The 17,338-nt window shown below is 49.9% G+C and overlaps 1 protein-coding gene across 8 annotated transcripts; it reads right to left on the bottom strand.

Moving 5' to 3' along the window:
- Nucleotides 1–195: 195 nt before the first annotated feature.
- On the bottom strand, nucleotides 196–17,046 carry LOC117746214 (dynein heavy chain 17, axonemal-like). Of its 8 annotated transcripts, none has more exons than XM_034555188.1 (22): nucleotides 16,362–17,046; nucleotides 15,933–16,123; nucleotides 15,670–15,859; nucleotides 15,316–15,415; nucleotides 7,942–8,027; nucleotides 7,745–7,870; nucleotides 7,504–7,656; nucleotides 7,145–7,231; nucleotides 6,894–7,061; nucleotides 6,698–6,814; nucleotides 6,355–6,605; nucleotides 5,945–6,137; nucleotides 5,696–5,842; nucleotides 5,516–5,621; nucleotides 5,301–5,404; nucleotides 5,002–5,121; nucleotides 4,789–4,932; nucleotides 4,470–4,640; nucleotides 4,146–4,382; nucleotides 3,859–4,028; nucleotides 3,324–3,459; nucleotides 196–924 (listed from the first exon to the last, which is right to left on the bottom strand). In XM_034555188.1, the coding sequence occupies exons 1-22, from the start codon at nucleotides 16,698–16,700 to the stop codon at nucleotides 919–921; spliced, it is 3,342 nt and encodes a 1,113-aa protein (XP_034411079.1). In that variant the 5' UTR covers nucleotides 16,701–17,046; the 3' UTR covers nucleotides 196–918. The 8 variants fall into 8 exon arrangements, with proteins under 8 accessions (XP_034411079.1, XP_034411081.1, XP_034411080.1 ...); XM_034555190.1 differs by having other exon boundaries at nucleotides 852–924; nucleotides 4,470–4,619; XM_034555189.1 differs by having other exon boundaries at nucleotides 852–924; nucleotides 15,670–15,856.
- Nucleotides 17,047–17,338: the final 292 nt, after the last annotated feature.

The raw sequence follows: 17,338 nt of genomic DNA, 5'->3' as shown, positions 1-17,338 counted from the left end.
GAAAAAAGATGTGTTTAAGTTTCCGGTGGAAGATGTAGAGACTTCCTGATGTCAGTGAGGAGCTGGTTCCACCACTGGGGAGCTGGTTCCACCACTGGGGAGCTGGTTCCACCACTGGGGAGCTGGTTCCACCACTGGGGAGCTGGTTCCACCACTGAGGAGCTGGTTCCACCACTGGGGAGCTGGTTCCACCACTGGGGAGCTGGTTCCACCACTGAGGAGCCAGGACAGCAAACAGTCTTGAATTTGAGTGTTTAGCTCGGAGTCACAAGTCAATTGGTAGATGCCGAGCAGAGTGAACGGGTTGTGTAGCGTAGACCTACAGGACGTTGTGTAGCGTAGACCTACAGGACGTTGTGTAGCGTGGACCTACAGGACGTTGTGTAGCGTAGACCTACAGGACGTTGTGTAGCGTGGACCTACAGGATGTTGTGTAGCGTGGACCTACAGGACGTTGTGTAGCGTGGACCTACAGGACGTTGTGTAGCGTAGACCTACAGGACGTTGTGTAGCGTAGACCTACAGGACCCATGTTCCTTTATGACAGCAAAACGAGCATCGTTAACTTCATTGTCATCTTAACAGCCTTCAGTATTTCCACTTCATTGTACGCGTTTCACTTTTTAATGCATCTAACAAGCTCTAACGTGAGGTCAAAGACTCGGACCTTCCTCTACATCTATATTATACCAGCTGATACTCATCAGCTTAATATCAATAATTCCATTATTTAGAATATGAATGTAACTTAAGGAACGTCTTTAGATCATACAAATAAATCATGATTCGTAACTGAATCTACGGCTCTAACAAACCACCTGTTGGTTCAAGTTCACGACAGAACTCAGGTGATCAGCATGAAATGAACCTTTAATCATGACATCATCATCATGAGTCAGCTGTTTCCTCTTCAGGTGATCAGCACTGCAACACAAACAGAACCCATGAGGATCTCATTAAACTAAACACTAGAACATAAAGACAACAAGAAGTCGTGATCATATTTAGAGAAACAGCGGTTTGAACAGGATGCGGTTCATGTGCCGGCGATATGGCGGTTCACCGAGAACCGCCATATCGCCGGATCAAGAACCGTCGGATCAAGAACCGTCGGATTGAGAAACGCTGGATTGAGAACCGCCGGAACATGAACCACCGGATCGAGAACCGCCGGAACATGAACCACCAGATCATGAACCGCCGGAACATGAACCACCAGATCATGAACCGCCGGAACATGAACCACCAGATCATGAACCGCCGGATCGAGAACCGCCGGAACATGAACCGCCTTATCGAGAACCACCGGATCAAGAACCGTTGGATTGAGAACTGCCGGATCGAGAAACGCTGGAACAAGAACCGCCGGATCGAGAAACGCTGGAACATGAACCGTCGGATCGAGAACCATCGGATCGAGAACCGCCGGAACATGAACCACCAGATCAAGAACCGTCGGATCGAGAACCACCGGATCAAGAACCGTTGGATTGAGAACTGCCGGATCGAGAAACGCTGGAACAAGAACCGCCGGATCGAGAAACGCTGGAACATGAACCACCAGATCAAGAACCGTCGGATCGAGAACCGCCGGAACATGAACCGCCGGATCGAGAACTGCTGGAACATGAACCGTCGGATCGAGAACCATCGGATCGAGAACCGCCGGAACATGAATCACCAGATCAAGAACCGTCGGATCGAGAACCGCCGGAACATGAACCACCAGATCGAGAACCATCGGATCGAGAACCGCCGGAACATGAACCACCAGATCGAGAACCGTCGGATCGAGAACCGCCGGAACATGAACCACCAGATCAAGAACCGCCGGATCGAGAACCGCTGGAACATGAACCGTCGGATCGAGAACCGCTGGAACATGAACCGCCGGATCGAGAACCATCGGATCGAGAACCGCCGGAACATGAACCGCCGGATCGAGAACCGCTGGAACATGAACCGTCGGATCGAGAAACGCTGGAACATGAACCGTCGGATCGAGAACCGCTGGAACATGAACCGTCGGATCGAGAAACGCTGGAACATGAACCGTCGGATCGAGAAACGCTGGAACATGAACCGTCGGATCGAGAACCATCGGATCGAGAACCATCGGATCGAGAACCGCCGGAACATGAACCACCAGATCAAGAACCGTCGGATCGAGAACCGCCGGAACATGAACCACCAGATCGAGAACCATCGGATCGAGAACCGCCGGAACATGAACCACCAGATCAAGAACCGTCGGATCGAGAACCGCCGGAACATGAACCACCAGATCGAGAACCATCGGATCGAGAACCGCCGGAACATGAACCACCAGATCAAGAACCGTCGGATCGAGAACCGCCGGAACATGAACCACCAGATCAAGAACCGCCGGATCGAGAACCGCTGGAACATGAACCGTCGGATCGAGAAACGCTGGAACATGAACCGTCGGATCGAGAACCGCCGGAACATGAACCACCGGATCGAGAACCGCTGGAACATGAACCGTCGGATCGAGAAACGCTGGAACATGAACCGTCGGATCGAGAACCATCGGATCGAGAACCGCCGGAACATGAACCACCAGATCAAGAACCGTCGGATCGAGAACCGCCGGAACATGAACCGCCGGATGGAGAACTGCTGGAACATGAACCACCAGATCGAGAACCATCGGATCGAGAACCGCCGGAACATGAACCGCCGGATCGAGAACCGCTGGAACATGAACCGTCGGATCGAGAAACGCTGGAACATGAACCGTCGGATCGAGAACCATCGGATCGAGAACCGCCGGAACATGAACCACCGGATCGAGAACCGCTGGAACATGAACCGTCGGATCGAGAACCATCGGATCGAGAACCGCCGGAACATGAACCACCAGATCGAGAACCATCGGATCGAGAACCATCGGATCGAGAACCGCCGGAACATGAACCACCAGATCAAGAACCGTCGGATCGAGAACCGCCGGAACATGAACCACCAGATCGAGAACCGTCGGATCGAGAACCGCCGGAACATGAACCACCAGATCGAGAACCATCGGATCGAGAACCATCGGATCGAGAACCGCCGGAACATGAACCACCAGATCAAGAACCGTCGTATCGAGAACCGCCGGAACATGAACCGTCGGATCAAGAACCGTCATACTGAGAACCGACATATCCTGCACCCTCAGAGTCCCTGAGGGTGCAGGTCTAAAGGCCTTGGGGGTCACTGGGACTGGACAAAACATTCATTAGAATCTGAAAGTGGACGGTTAACACAAAGTGTCATTTGACTTCCTGGTCAGGTGTGGGCGGAGCTACAGTGACTACCTGTAGCTGAGCTGACAGGTGTTCAGGCAGCTCGACTCCTGCAGCTTCCAGCAGGATGATGGTTTCTGACAGAGGGAAGCGTGAGGAAGATGGGGACTCTTCATCATCGTCACCATGCTGAGTGAGCTGCTGCAGACTGCACACACACACACACACAGAGACACACACACACAGAGACACAGAGAAACACAGACACACACACACACACAGAGACACACACACAGAGACACAGAGAAACACAGACACACACACACACACACACACAGACACACACACAGAGAGACACACACACACACAGACACACACACAGACACAGACACACACACACAGACACACACACACACACACACAGAGACACAGAGAAACACAGAGAGACACACACACACACACACACACACACAGAACAGCTGTTTGGCGGTACAATAAAAGACTTCATGTGTTCTTAACTAAAGAAACATTTCAGGGCTTCAAACGTAAGAATCAGACTCCAAGTATTTTACATAGACTGGGTTCAGCAGGTCTCAGGTGGGCTTACCTGTCACTAACCGAGTCCAGCAGGTACTTTGTGTACAGGTGTTTCCAGTCGTGTATGATTGACAGTAAGGAGTCTTTGAAGGGTCGGAGGTCCACCTGCAGCCAGCTGTGCAGAACGATGACGTCATGCAGCTGAGCCACCTCTCTGCTCAGTCTGTGGAGGGACTCCATCTGAAACAGAAACACCTGCTGTGGACAGGTGTGTCTCACCCCTCTCTGGATTAAAACACCTGAACAGGTGTGTCTCACCCCTCTCTGGATTAAAACACCTGAACAGGTGTGTCTCACCTCTCTCTGGAAGTCCTTCAGGGTAGGTGGGGCCACCTTCACCTCCAGCTCCTCAGGTCCTAGCTGTCTGCTGTAGGTAAGGAACTCCTGCATCATCTCCTTCCTGTCGCTCAGCCACAGGTACGAGTACCTGTCCAGCCCCGCCGACAGACGCTCCGCCTCCTCCCTCACCTGCAGCAGGTGATGCATCGCTTCCTTTTCCAAAGCAGAGAGATCCGGACTCTGCTGCAGGGACACCTGACAGACAGACAGCATTATGTTTCAGAAACAGCAGCCTGCAGAGGACCGAATGTGTGATGTCAGAGTGATGTCAGAGTGAGTCACCTGGTAGTTGCCGTGGCGGCTCACAGAGATCCTCGGTGGCAGACCGGCTGCTGCATAGACGTCAGAGATGATGGTCTGCAGGAAGTCAGAGAGGCCGCCGCCCACTGACGGCTCAAACACACTTCCTGTTTCCTGCAGCTGCAGACTGGCCTGTAGAAGCACACTGCAGCTCTGCACACACACCAACATGGTTCTGTGTGTTGATGTGTGTGCGTCTGTTGACTCGTTACATTCTTAGACTTCTGTTTTCCTTCAACTTCCAATCTGTGTTTTTGAAAGAACCTGGATAAACATCACCAACGTTTCCAGGTGTGTGTACCTTTGGGTTCATGTTTTCAACCAGGAAGTGCAGGGATCTGAGCACCAGCTGGAACAGTCCGTCCTGGACTTTGTCATCGATGTGGTCTAGATACCGGATCCAGGACTCAGAGGAGTCTTCAGCGCCATACAGACTCCTGTTCGCCTGAGAACACATCAGTCACATCAGCACCTTCTCTCCTGCTGCTGCTCCTCCTCCTCAGCTGGTGCTTACCTGTGTCAACCTGAGCAGCTCCTTTCCCTCCTCTCTGATGCGTCTGTAGCTCTGCTCTGTAGCCCCGCCCCCCAGCACTGAGTCACCCGAGTGCTGCAGCAGGTGAAGCTCCGCCCAGCCCTGCAGGTGAGATATCACATTGATTACAAACTACATCCTCGAAACAGGAAGTTTGGCAGTTTGGGTTCTACATGACCCACTTCAGAGTGACTCTGTCTGACCCCCCCATGATATGAATGCAGCCCCCCCCCGTCTGACCAAATCCAGACCAGACTTGAAGACGGAGGACACACACTGACCTGGATGATGCACGTCATGGCAGCCATGTTGGCTCTGGCCTGGATCACTGAGGAGTGGAAGAGCAGCAGTCGCTCTCTCTTTTGCTCCACCAGCTGCTGCACACCTGAACACACACACACACACACACACACACACACACACACACTGAGCATCCAGTCCCTGGGAGTACACCGTGTGTCTGTTTCTTCTTCTGTGGTCCCCGCTGGTTCCACACCTTCACTGCTCCAGGTGTAGCTCTGCAGTTCTGATAGATTCTGGTACAGGTCTTGCAGCTGATCTTGGATCAGAGGAAGCTCCACCGGCAGGACGTCACTCGCCACCTGAAGGAGGACCACAAGCTGTCACCTGACCTCGGTCTTCATCTTCACCTGGATTTACCGAAGTGACTGCGTACCTGCTCGTAACAGGACACCATGTGACCCAAGCTCAGGTAGCTCAGGGTGATGTCATCTCTGCAGGTGAAGAGTCGAGCAGCGTGGGGGCGGAGCTCCACATCGGTCTCCCTGCTCACATACCTGAGCTCCCTCAGCACCACTTGCAGCTACACACACACACACACACACACACACACACACGCACTGTTACATGATGATCTGTCTCAGCCAATCACACAGCCTCCTAGTTGGCTTTTCTTCCCACTGACCTTGTGGCTGCAGTTAACTCCCAGCATGCCTTGCTGCAGGTTCTGGATCAGGGGTTTCTCCAGGATGAACCCACAGTCAGAGTCCAGCAGAGAACTCCAGCCGGACCTCACTCGGTCTCTGAAGTCCTGCAGAAGGGACACAATCTGCTGCAACCTCTGCAGGACCAGCTGGGATGCACCCGAGTCCAAGTACCTGAACGCAACACAGAGACTGAGTCCATTACATTTCATTTGGCTGATGCTTTCATCCAAAGCGATGCACACACTGCAGAACAGCTAGGGTCGTGAGCGGGGATCGAACCACTGACCCACAGTCGCCCAGGTACCTGAACGCAACACAGTTCTAAGTCTGGATCAGGAGAGTCCAGGTCCTGCTGTGTGTATGTTGTTTCAGAGGTCTGTGATCTTACAGCTGTTGAACAGTTCTGTAGTGGTTCACGGTGTCTTCAGCTCTCAGTCTGAGCTGTTGAGTCCAGCAGAGTCTGGCTGCAGCTGACGGACTGAACCGGCTGAATGTGTGGGAGTTCGCTCTCTGACTGTAGAACAGCAGCTCGATCTGATCCAGCTCCTCCAGGACCAGCTCCTCCAGCTTGATCAGGTGAGGACGCAGCTGATCCTGGATCAGAGGACGTTCCAGGATAAACCCGAACATCTTCACCAGCTGAAACGAAGCAGACCAGACCAGGCCAGACCAAATAAAACCAGACCAGATCAGACCAGACCAGACCTGTACTGAGTTAGAGTCAGAGGTACCTTTGCTCCAGAGGAGGAGACGCAGCAGGCCTCAAAGGCTCTGCTTAGGACCGACACTAGCCGTCTCTCCAGGTCCAAAACCTGAACCCAAAACTGATCCAGGTGCAGTTGGAGGCTCTGGAAGGAAGAGGAGGAGGACTCACACAAAGCTCAGGGTCCAACAGGAAGTTCCTCACACGCATCACATTACCATCACCTGGTCGTCGGGGTCGGTGGGGTCACAGCTACAGTCAGACATAACCGTCACGTGACAGAGGAAATCCTGATATACCCCCTGGACCACATCAGTCCACATCCTGCCTCCAACACCCGACAAGGGAGTGGAGTTCAAATTATGCAGCTGCAGGCTGACACAGAACACCTCCTGGTGGAGGAGAAAAAAAAAGGAGAGAGGAGTAAGGAGGAGAGATAAGGAAGGAGAGAGAATAGAAGTGCGTGTGTGCGTGCCTGGATTCTCTGCAGGTGCAGCAGGAAGTTGTCCAGGCTGAAGAAGACCAGGTGTGAAGGAAAGTCCCAGCTCTGAGTGTCTCCGTCCTGCAAGAGAGACAAGAATCAGACACACCGCTGATCTGAGATCAGTTCTTCTCCTTTTCCTGTCGTCACCTGGACCTGAGAGCTCTAGTGGGTCGCTTCAACTCTTTACCCTTCCCCCAGGTCCTGTCCTCTCCCTGTCCCTCCCTAGACCTGCTGTCCTTAAACTATGTACTCAGTCCTGCGGTCTAGAAGCATCCCTCCTCTACTCACTGCAGCTCTACCAGCTAATCCGGCCAGAGAGCATCACACATAGGTGTAGATATCAGGTGTACCTGCTTCTGCTTCTCCAGCTGGGTCCTGCATTGACTGTATGCCTCTTTGAGGCTCTGCAGGGTCCAGATCACTAGTTTGACATCATCCAGCCCCAGACCAGGGTCTGACACTAGACCACTCATCAAATCCTTCCCTTGCAGGAACTTCCTGCTCTGCAGCCGAAGAAGAAGGAAGATTTCATAAGAACCGAATGAACTGCTGGTCTGTCTTTCTGTCTGTGTGTCTGTCTGCGTGTCGTACCATCTGTATGAACAGGTTACAGATCTCCTGCAGCAGGATCACGATCCTGCAGGGTTTACAGTAGAACTCAGACCTGATCCACACCAGTCGCATCTCCTCCATCACAGCAGCTATGTTGCCTCCCAGCTGCCAATCACAGATAGAGTAATGATGTCACGCAGACCTGTCACCAGTACTAGTCCATGAAGCTGAGCTACCTGCTGGTACTCCATCTGCTCCAGCTCCTCCAGCTTCTCCTGTACAGGATTCAGGTTCAAAATCACGTCCTCAGCCTCGTCCAGACCTGAGAGGACAACAGAAACTTAGACGTACCAGAGACGTAACAGAGGTCGTAACAGAGACGTAACAGAGGTCGTAACAGAGACGTAACAGAGGGCGTAACAGAGGACGTAACAGGAGTTAACAGAGGGCAGAACAGAGGACGTAACGGAGATGTAACAGAGACGTAACAGAGGCGTAACAGAGAGTGTAACAGAGGACGTAACACAGGAGTTAACAGAGGGCGTACCAGAGACGTAACAGAGGATGTAACAGAGATGTAACAGAAGACGTAACAGAGGGCGTAACAGAGGACGTAACAGAGATGTAACAGAAGACGTAACAGAAGGCGTAACAGAGGGCGTACCAGAGGTCGTAACAGAGGTCGTAACAGAGACGTAACAGAAGACGTAACAGAGGTCGTAACAGAGGGCGTACCAGAGGTCGTAACAGAGACGTAACAGAAGACGTAACAGAGGTCGTAACAGAGGTCGTAACAGAGGGCGTACCAGAGGTCGTAACAGAGACGTAACAGAAGACGTAACATAGGTCGTAACAGAGGGCGTACCAGAGATGTAATAGAGACGTAACAGAGGATGTAATAGATGTAACAGAGGACGTAACAGAGGACGTAACAGAGGATGTACCAGAGATGTAACAGAGGACGTAACAGAGACGTAACAGAAGACGTACCAGAGGAGTTAACAGAGGATGTAACAGACAACGTAACAGAGGACGTAACAGAGGTCGTAACAGAGATGTAACAGAGGGCGTAACAGAGGACGTACCAGAGATGTAAGAGAGGTCGTAACAGAGGTCGTAACAGAGATGTAACAGAGGACGTAACAGAGGATGTACCAGAGATGTAACAGAGGACGTAACAGGTCGTAACAGAGGGCGTACCAGAGGACATAACAGAGGTCGTAACAAAGATGTAACAGAGGACGTACCAGAGATGTAACAGAGGACGTACCAGAGATGTAACAGAGACGTAACAGAAGACGTAACAGAGGTCGTAACAGAGGTCGTAACAGAGGTCGTAACAGAGGTCGTAACAGAGACGTAACAGAGGTCGTAACAGAGGGCGTACCAGAGGTCGTAACAGAGAGCGTAACAGAGGTCGTAACAGAGACGTAACAGAAGACGTAACAGAGGTCGTAACAGAGGTCGTAACAGAGGTCGTAACAGAGACGTAACAGAAGACGTAACAGAGGTCGTAACAGAGGTCGTAACAGAGGGCGTACCAGAGGTCGTAACAGAGACGTAACAGAAGACGTAACATAGGTCGTAACAGAGGGCGTACCAGAGATGTAATAGAGACGTAACAGAGGACGTAATAGATGTAACAGAGGACGTAACAGAGATGTAACGGAGGTCGTAACAGAGATGTAACAGAGGGCGTAACAGAGGATGTACCAGAGATGTAACAGAGGACGTAACAGAGGACATAACAGAGGGCGTAACAGAGGTCGTAACAGAGATGTAACAGAGGGCGTAACAGAGACGTAACAGAAGACGTAACAGAGGTCGTAACAGAGGTCGTAACAGAGGTCGTAACAGAGGTCGTAACAGAGGTCGTAACAGAGGTCGTAACAGAGGTCGTAACATAGACGTAACAGAGGTCGTAACAGAGGGCGTACCAGAGATGTAACAGAGATGTAACAGAGGACGTAACAGGAGTTAACAGAGGGCAGAACAGAGGAAGTAACGGAGATGTAACAGAGACGTAACAGAGGCGTAACAGAGAGTGTAACAGAGGACGTAACACAGGAGTTAACAGAGGGCGTACCAGAGACGTAACAGAGGACGTAACAGAGGACGTAACAGAGGACGTACCAGAGATGTAACAGAGGACGTAACAGAGGAGTTAACAGAGGGCGTACCAGAGACGTAACAGAGGACGTAACAGAGGGCGTAGCAGAGGACGTACCAGAGAGATAACAGAGGACGTAACAGAGGGGGCGTAACAGAGGACGTAACGGAGGACATAACAGAGATGTAAAAGAGGACGTACCAGAGGAGTTAACAGAGGATGTAACAGACAACGTAACAGAGGACGTAACAGAAATGTAACAGAGGTCGTAACAGAGATGTAACAGAGGGCGTAACAGAGATGTAACAGAGGGTGTAACAGAGAGCGTAACAGAGGTCGTAACAGAAGACGTAACAGAGGTCGTAACAGAGGGCGTACCAGAGATGTAACAGAGATGTAACAGAGGACGTAACAGGAGTTAATAGAGGGCAGAACAGAGGACGTAACGGAGATGTAACAGAGACGTAACAGAGGCGTAACAGAGGCGTAACAGAGGCGTAACAGAGGCGTAACAGAGAGTGTAACAGAGGACGTAACAGAGACGTAACAGAGGACGTAACAGAGGACGTACCAGAGATGTAACAGAGGACGTAACAGAGGAGTTAACAGAGGGCGTACCAGAGACGTAACAGAGGACGTAACAGAGGACGTACCAGAGATGTAACAGAGGACGTAACACAGGAGTTAACAGAGGGCGTACCAGAGACGTAACAGAGGACGTAACAGAGGACGTACCAGAGATGTAACAGAGGACGTAACAGAGGAGTTAACAGAGGGCGTACCAGAGACGTAACAGAGGACGTAACAGAGGGCGTAACAGAGGACGTACCAGAGAGGTAACAGAGGACGTAACAGAGGGGGCGTAACAGAGGACGTAACAGAGGACGTAACAGAGGAGTTAACAGAGGGCGTAACAGAGGGCGTAACAGAGATGTAACAGAGACGTAACAGAGGACGTAACAGAGATGTAATAGAAGACGTAACAGAAGGCGTAACAGAGGGCGTACCAGAGATGTAACAGAGACGTAACAGAGGGCGTAACAGAGGTCGTAACAGAGGTCGTAACAGAGGTCGTAACAGAAGACGTAACAGAGGTCGTAACAGAGGTCGTAACAGAGGTCGTAACAGAGGGCGTAACAGAGGGGGCGTAACAGAGGACGTAACAGAGGAGTTAACAGAGGGCGTAACAGAGGGCGTAACAGAGGACGTAACAGAGGGCGTAACAGAGGGCGTAACAGAGATGTAACAGAGGTTGTAACAGAGGTCGTAACAGAGGTCGTAACAGAGGGCGTACCAGAGGTCGTAACAGAGACGTAACAGAAGACGTAACAGAGGACGTAACAGAGGACGTAACAGAGGGCGTAACAGAGATGTAACAGAGACGTAACAGAGGGCGTAACAGAGGGCGTAACAGAGAGCGTAACAGAGGTCGTAACAGAGACGTAACAGAAGACGTAACAGAGGGCGTACCAGAGATGTAACAGAGACGTAACAGAGGGCGTAACAGAGAGACGTAATAGACGTAACAGAGGACGTAATAGATGTAACAGAGGACGTAACAGAGATGTAACGGAGGTCGTAACAGAGATGTAACAGAGGGCGTAACAGAGGATGTACCAGAGATGTAACAGAGGACGTAACAGAGGTCGTAACAGAGATGTAACAGAGGGCGTAACAGAGGACGTACCAGAGATGTAACAGAGGATGTAACAGAGGGGGCGTAACAGAGGAGTGAACAGAGGGCAGAACAGAGGACATAACGGAGACGTAACAGAGACGTAACAGAGGCGTAACAGAGGAGTTAACAGAGGGCAGAACAGAGGACATAACGGAGACGTAACAGAGACGTAACAGAAGACGTAACAGAGGACGTAACGGAGGACATAACAGAGATGTAACAGAGGACGTACCAGAGGAGTTAACAGAGGATGTAACAGACAACGTAACAGAGGACGTAACAGAAATGTAACAGAGGTCGTAACAGAGATGTAACAGAGGGCGTAACAGAGATGTAACAGAGGGCGTAACAGAGACGTAACAGAGAGCGTAACAGAAGACGTAACAGAGAGCGTAACAGAAGACGTAACAGAGGACGTAACAGAGGACGTAACAGAGGACGTAACAGAGAGCGTAACAGAGAGCGTAACAGAGATGTAACAGAGAGCGTAACAGAGGACGTAACAGAGACGTAACAGAGATGTAACAGAGAGCATAACAGAGGACGTACCAGAGATGTAACAGAGGCCGTAACAGAGACGTAACAGAGAGCATAACAGAGGGCGTACCAGAGATGTAACAGAGAGCGTAACAGAGGACGTAACAGAGACGTAACAGAGACGTAACAGAGACGTAACAGAGACGTAACAGAGACGTAACAGAGGACGTACCAGAGATGTAACAGAGGTCGTAACAGAGACGTAACAGAGAGCATAACAGAGGGCGTACCAGAGATGTAACAGAGGTCGTAACAGAGGGCGTAACAGAGAGCGTAACAGAGAGCGTAACAGAGAGCGTAACAGATGTCGTAACAGAGACGTAACAGAGGACGTAACAGAGGACGTACCAGAGATGTAACAGAGGACGTACCAGAGATGTAACAGAGAGCGTAACAGAGGACGTAACAGAGGACGTAACAGAGATGTAACAGAGGACGTACCAGAGATGTAACAGAGAGCGTAACAGAGGATGTAACAGAGAGCGTAACAGAGGACGTAACAGAGGACGTAACAGAGGGCGTAACAGAGATGTAACAGAGACGTAACAGAGGGCGTAACAGAGAGCGTAACAGAGGTCGTAACAGAGACGTAACAGAAGACGTAACAGAGGGCGTACCAGAGATGTAACAGAGACGTAACAGAGGGCGTAACAGAGAGACGTAATAGACGTAACAGAGGACGTAATAGATGTAACAGAGGACGTAACAGAGATGTAACGGAGGTCGTAACAGAGATGTAACAGAGGGCGTAACAGAGGATGTACCAGAGATGTAACAGAGGACGTAACAGAGGTCGTAACAGAGATGTAACAGAGGGCGTAACAGAGGACGTACCAGAGATGTAACAGAGGATGTAACAGAGGGGGCGTAACAGAGGAGTGAACAGAGGGCAGAACAGAGGACATAACGGAGAGGTAACAGAGACGTAACAGAGGCGTAACAGAGGAGTTAACAGAGGGCAGAACAGAGGACATAACGGAGACGTAACAGAGACGTAACAGAAGACGTAACAGAGGACGTAACGGAGGACATAACAGAGATGTAACAGAGGACGTACCAGAGGAGTTAACAGAGGATGTAACAGACAACGTAACAGAGGACGTAACAGAAATGTAACAGAGGTCGTAACAGAGATGTAACAGAGGGCGTAACAGAGATGTAACAGAGGGCGTAACAGAGACGTAACAGAGAGCGTAACAGAAGACGTAACAGAGAGCGTAACAGAAGACGTAACAGAGGACGTAACAGAGGACGTAACAGAGGACGTAACAGAGAGCGTAACAGAGAGCGTAACAGAGATGTAACAGAGAGCGTAACAGAGGACGTAACAGAGACGTAACAGAGACGTAACAGAGATGTAACAGAGAGCATAACAGAGGACGTACCAGAGATGTAACAGAGGCCGTAACAGAGACGTAACAGAGAGCATAACAGAGGGCGTACCAGAGATGTAACAGAGAGCGTAACAGAGGACGTAACAGAGACGTAACAGAGACGTAACAGAGACGTAACAGAGACGTAACAGAGGACGTACCAGAGATGTAACAGAGGCCGTAACAGAGACGTAACAGAGAGCATAACAGAGGGCGTACCAGAGATGTAACAGAGAGCGTAACAGATGTCGTAACAGAGACGTAACAGAGGACGTAACAGAGGACGTACCAGAGATGTAACAGAGGACGTACCAGAGATGTAACAGAGAGCGTAACAGAGGACGTAACAGAGGACGTAACAGAGATGTAACAGAGGACGTACCAGAGATGTAACAGAGAGCGTAACAGAGGATGTAACAGAGAGCGTAACAGAGGACGTAACAGAGGACGTAACAGAGAGCGTAACAGAGGACGTAACAGAGGACGTAACAGAGAGCATAACAGAGGCCATAACAGAGAGCGTAACAGAGAGCGTAACAGAGAGCGTAACAGAGAGCGTAACAGAGAGCGTAACAGAGAGCGTAACAGAGGACGTACCAGAGATGTAACAGAGGACGTACCAGAGATGTAACAGAGAGCGTAACAGAGGATGTAACAGAGGACGTAACAGAGAGCGTAACAGAGGACGTAACAGAGAGCATAACAGAGGCCGTAACAGACGTAACAGAGAGCATAACAGAGGTTGTAACAGAGACGTAACAGAGACGTAACAGAGGACGTAACAGAGAGCATAACAGAGGTTGTAACAGAGGCGTAACAGAGGCGTAACAGAGGCGTAACAGAGAGCGTAACAGAGGACGTACCAGAGATGTAACAGAGAGCGTAACAGAGAGCATAACAGAGGACGTACCAGAGATGTAACAGAGAGCGTAACAGAGAGCATAACAGAGGACGTACCAGAGATGTAACAGAGAGCGTAACAGAGGACGTAACAGAGGACGTAACAGAGATGTAACAGAGGACGTACCAGAGATGTAACAGAGAGCGTAACAGAGGATGTAACAGAGAGCGTAACAGAGGACGTAACAGAGGACGTAACAGAGAGCGTAACAGAGGACGTAACAGAGGACGTAACAGAGAGCATAACAGAGGCCATAACAGAGAGCGTAACAGAGAGCGTAACAGAGAGCGTAACAGAGAGCGTAACAGAGAGCGTAACAGAGAGCGTAACAGAGGACGTACCAGAGATGTAACAGAGGACGTACCAGAGATGTAACAGAGAGCGTAACAGAGGATGTAACAGAGGACGTAACAGAGAGCGTAACAGAGGACGTAACAGAGAGCATAACAGAGGCCGTAACAGACGTAACAGAGAGCATAACAGAGGTTGTAACAGAGACGTAACAGAGGACGTAACAGAGAGCATAACAGAGGTTGTAACAGAGGCGTAACAGAGGCGTAACAGAGGCGTAACAGAGAGCGTAACAGAGGACGTACCAGAGATGTAACAGAGAGCGTAACAGAGAGCATAACAGAGGACGTACCAGAGATGTAACAGAGAGCGTAACAGAGAGCATAACAGAGGACGTACCAGAGATGTAACAGAGAGCGTAACAGAGGATGTAACAGAGAGCGTAACAGAGGACGTAACAGAGGACGTAACAGAGAGCGTAACAGAGGACGTAACAGAGACGTAACAGTGGGCGTAACAGAGATGTAACAGAGAGCGTAACAGAGGATGTAACAGAGAGCGTAACAGAGGACGTAACAGAGAGCGTAACAGAGAGCGTAACAGAGGACGTAACAGAGACGTAACAGTGGGCGTAACAGAGATGTAACAGAGACGTAACAGAGGGACAGCTGTGCTTCAGGAAACAGGTATCTCCCAGATTGATCAGCAAGTTATTTGCACCTTCCTGGACATCACTGTAAATGTCTCTCAGAGTGGACCAGTAGACGCTCTCTGCCCTCTGGACAATGGACATCACCTGCTGAGCTCTGCTGCTCATCAACTGAACAAATAACAAAACTCAAGTTGATTTTGAAACAACATGGAACAATCTTCACTGAAAGGAACTAAGTGTCTGTGTAAGTGGAATAAAAAAGCAACACTTTCAGTTAGTGTTTAAACTGGAAGACGGGTCAGCTGACATGCACTGTCCATGGAAAGAGTGAGCCTTAAGAGGAGTTAAACTGTTAATTAAAGCCATTGAAGAGGATGCAAGAGTCAGTTTATATTATGATACTAGTATGTTATATCATGGACCTGCTGCTGGATGAAGTGCAGGTTCTTCAGTCTGGTCCCCCAGAAGTTAAACTCCTCTAAGGGCAGTGGCTCCAGTCCGTCCAGAACCGGCTGAGACGAGTCCTGCTGCAGGAACTCTGACACAAGCCCCGCCCACTCCATAATCGTTGAATCACAGGCGTGGAGCAGCTTCATGTCTGACAACTTCCTGCTAGAGGAGAGAAGAAGAAGCTGCTCTACCTTAAGAAGAAGAAGCTGCTTTACTGTTAGAGGACAGGTCTTACCGCCCTCCAGCGTCATCATGAAGGCCGTCGGGATAAGCCAGACAGGTGCGTCCCTCTACCTGAACCTTCATCAGCAGCGCCTCGTACCTCTGGCGCGCCATGAACCTCATGGCCGCCTCGGGTACGCTTCTGCTCGTCTCTGGGTTGCTAAGAGATGGGCAGGTCACCTGACAGCAGAGGACACCTTCAGCCTGGATGTTAAATTAGCCATAGCTTGAATTAGTCAGTTTCCAGTTAGCCTAGTGTTAGCCTTAGCTTGAATTAGCTAAGTTTGAATTAGCCATAGCTTATAGTTAGCTTTAGTGTTAGCCTTAGCTAGAATTAGCTCATAGCTTCCAGTTATCCGTAATGCTAACCTTAGTTTGAATTAGCCTTAGCTTCCAGTTAGCCTAAATGGTACCCTGAGCTAGTTAGCGTGATGCTAGTTACCTCCTCACAAGCAGCCGTGATGAAGCTCTTTGCGTTTCTTCCCTGAACTTCTTGGATTGTTAAAATATGTCGGACATTTTCTTTGGTGATAACTTCAGGGCCGGTCTTGGAGACGCAGATGACTTTAGTGGGGACATTTAGAGGGAAGTCAAGGCTGACGGAGAGTCCGCCGCCAGCGCCCCGGCAGACGAACAGGTCTGTGTAGTCCGGAGTGTTGAAGAAGCTGCTGAGGACCACCTGCTGCCCCTCCTCCAACACCCGCCATCTTTCCTGCTCCACCCTCAAGCTGCTGACGGTGAAGCTGCGCACGGGAGACAGCCGCTCGTCTCTGGCGGCCATCTTTAATGTCTCACCTTCTTTAAAGTCTCACCTTCTTCTCTTTAATGTCTCACCTTCTTCTCTTTAATGTATCACCTTCTTCTCTTTAATGTCTCACCTTCTTCTCTTTAATGTCTCACCTTCTTTAAAGTCTCACCTTCTTCTCTTTAATGTATCACCTTCTTCTCTTTAATGTCTCACCTTCTTTAATGTCTCACCTTCTTCTCTTTAATGTCTCACCTTCTTCTCTTTAATGTCTCACCTTCTTCTCTTTAATGTCTCACCTTCTTCTCTTTAATGTCTCACCTTCTTTAAAGTCTCACCTTCTTCTCTTTAATGTCTCACCTTCTTCTCTTTAATGTCTCACCTTCTTCTCTTTAATGTATCACCTTCTTCTCTTTAATGTCTCACCTTCTTCTCTTTAATGTCTCACCTTCTTCTCTTTAATGTCTCACCTTCTTCTCTTTAATGTATCACCTTCTTCTCTTTAATGTCTCACCTTCTTCTCTTTAATGTCTCACCTTCTTCTCTTTAATGTCTCACCTTCTTTAATGTCTCACCTTCTTCTCTTTAATGTCTCACCTTCTTCTCTTTAATGTCTCACCTTCTTTAATGTCTCACCTTCTAAACTAAAACTATTAGAACAACTTGTTGTAAAA

This window comes from Cyclopterus lumpus, chromosome 17 (assembly GCF_009769545.1).
Source record: "Cyclopterus lumpus isolate fCycLum1 chromosome 17, fCycLum1.pri, whole genome shotgun sequence".
Lineage (NCBI taxonomy): Eukaryota > Metazoa > Chordata > Actinopteri > Perciformes > Cyclopteridae > Cyclopterus > Cyclopterus lumpus.
This window is presented reverse-complemented; position numbering and strand designations above follow the sequence as displayed.